The 2,323-nt window shown below is 53.1% G+C and overlaps 1 protein-coding gene across 1 annotated transcript; it reads right to left on the bottom strand.

The window, feature by feature from the left end:
- Positions 1-32: 32 nt before the first annotated feature.
- LOC104531596 (vang-like protein 2-B) lies at positions 33-640 on the bottom strand (the record flags this gene model as incomplete). The annotated part of the gene is made up of 1 exon (XM_010176520.1): positions 33-640. A coding segment is annotated over one exon (608 nt), but the record flags the coding sequence as incomplete, so codon positions are not given.
- Between the last annotated feature and the right edge of the window lie 1,683 nt (positions 641-2,323).

Here is a 2,323-nt window from a genome sequence, read left to right as displayed (position 1 = left end):
TGTCCACAAACCCTCCCCAGCCCCCCGTGTACCTGAGATACCCGACGTTATAGAAGCGACTGGTCCCGTCGGCCGAGCGAACGGCTTTGAGGGTGAACTGAGGCTGGAGCTGTCGTAACTCCAACAACACCACGGCCAAATAATGAACGAAGAGCAGAGCGTCCACCAAGGACACGGCGTATTGGACCACCCCTTGGTAATTCCGATCCTTCGTATCCAAGATCCTCACCCCATAAAAAAGCCAATAAGATACAACCAGGAGGAAAACCAACACCATGAGTAACGCTCGGAACACGAAAACGCGGGGGAAAAAAGCTTTGGGGCGACGGAAAAAAAGAGCCCAACTACCCAACATGAGGATGAGGAGTTTGAAGGCCACGGAAATGAAAAGCCCTTCACAAGGTGTCCCACAAGGTTCTAATTCTTCTCGCCATAGTAGTTGGGGTAGGAGCATAAAGGCGAGAGGAGTGAGGAAAGCGAGGAGAGCCAACGCCCCGGCCAACGAGACGCCCAAGTGTCGGGAACAGTCCAAGTGGGCGCTGTCCTCCATGTCCTTGGTGATACGGGTGATGTCATCGTGGGAGATGCTGTGTTCTGATGTCCCCGTCACCACCGTGGTGGTTTCACCCCAGTTGTCATCCTAAAGAAGGTGGATGGGAGGGTTATACAAGAGGTGGCTTCGTGTCAACTTCATGGTGTCATCAGTGTCTTGGGCATAGGATCATGGAATGGTTTGGGGTTGGAAGGGACCTTAAAGATCATCCAGATCCATGAGCCATCAGCAGGGACACCTTCCACTAGACCAGGTTGCTCAAAGCCTCATCCAAACTGGCCTTCAACACTTCCAGGGAGGAGCAGCCACAGCTTCTCTGGCCAACCTGGGCCAGTGTCTCACCACCCTCACACCAAAGAATTTCTTCCTCACATCTCATCTCCATCTCCCCTCTTTTCACATCATATCATCGAATCTCAGACTGGTTTGGGTTGGAAGGGACCTTAAAGCTCATCGAGTTCCAGGAGCCATCAGCAGGGACCCCTTCCACTAGACCAGGTTGCTCAAAGCCTCATCCAACCTGGCCTTCAACACTTCCAGGGAGGAGCAGCCACAACTTCCTTGAGCAACCTCTTCCAGTGTCACGTGTATTGGGTTAGAGGAGACATCCAAAGACCATCTAGTCCAACTTCCCTGCAGTCAACACACCAGATCCCCATCCCAACCCAACTCCACCATCTCCCAACCACCAAACCCCCAAGCCCAGCACGCTGCCCGGTACCATCACCCTCATTTAGACGACAGAAACCACAACTTGAGGTTGGTGGGACCCAACAATTTTGATTGAGACCCTTTAGAAAAATCCCAACAGCAGCTCCGTGCCACCACCCTCCCTCCACCTCTCCAGCACCGATGAGAGAAGCTTTGGAAGTGAGTGGGAAGCACCCAACTTCCAGGCAAAGCTCCTCATTAACGGGGCCAGAAGGAACATGCCCGGCTGCCATCCCAACACGCCGTCACCCCACGGGTGGGTGGGTGCTGGTTCCTCCAGCATCGAGCAGGAGAAAGTCACCAGTGATCCAGGAGCTCAGAGAACTGGACATTTCTCCCACGATTCCCAAAAATCAGAGGGGTGTGGAAATGACCCTTCCCCAATTGATCCCTTCCCAGTTAAAAGGTGGGATTGCAGTGGAAGGAGATGATGTTCCACCACAGGCGCTGAAAATGCCGCCCTGGTGCAGATGTGGGTCTGTCCATTGTCCATCTGTCCATCCTCTCCCCCAAACTCTTACTTTTTGTTCTGGCATCCCCAAAATTTGGTGTTTTACCATCTCTTATTTATTTTTTTTCCCTCCTTCTCTTGAATTTCAGCAGAAATTTCATCTCAAACATCAAACTAAAGCCACAACTTGGTGCTTTCTGGTGGGATAAGAAGTGGAGGAAGGTCCATGAGGACCAGCCTGGAGGTCCTCACGCTGGCATCACCTCGCTCTGGTCATGGTTGGACTGGGCAGGTTCACCACAAACCCCAACAGCAAATTTTTAGGTGGGGGAAGATGAAAAGATCTGGAGCTGTCTGTGTAGGTGGCTGGGAGATGACTGAAGTCCAGATCTGGGGGACGTGGCGGTGACATCCCCGTGCCCAGGGATCCTGTGGGATCCTGGGGATGATGCAGCACCAGGAGCCTCCTCTGAACCGACCCACTCACTGGTGTGATCCTGCTGGGAGCTGGGATGGGGTTATGACACCTTGGAACAGCTGAGCCAAGTGAGGAGCTGGAGATGATCCCTAGGGAGTGGATTTAATCCCTAGGGATCCACTCCCTGGTG

The sequence above is a fragment of the Antrostomus carolinensis genome, unplaced genomic scaffold (genome assembly GCF_000700745.2).
Source record: "Antrostomus carolinensis isolate BGI_N321 unplaced genomic scaffold, ASM70074v2 Scaffold53679, whole genome shotgun sequence".
Lineage (NCBI taxonomy): Eukaryota > Metazoa > Chordata > Aves > Caprimulgiformes > Caprimulgidae > Antrostomus > Antrostomus carolinensis.
The sequence above is the reverse complement of the archived record's forward strand: the minus strand, read 5'-3'. Positions and strand labels throughout refer to the sequence as shown.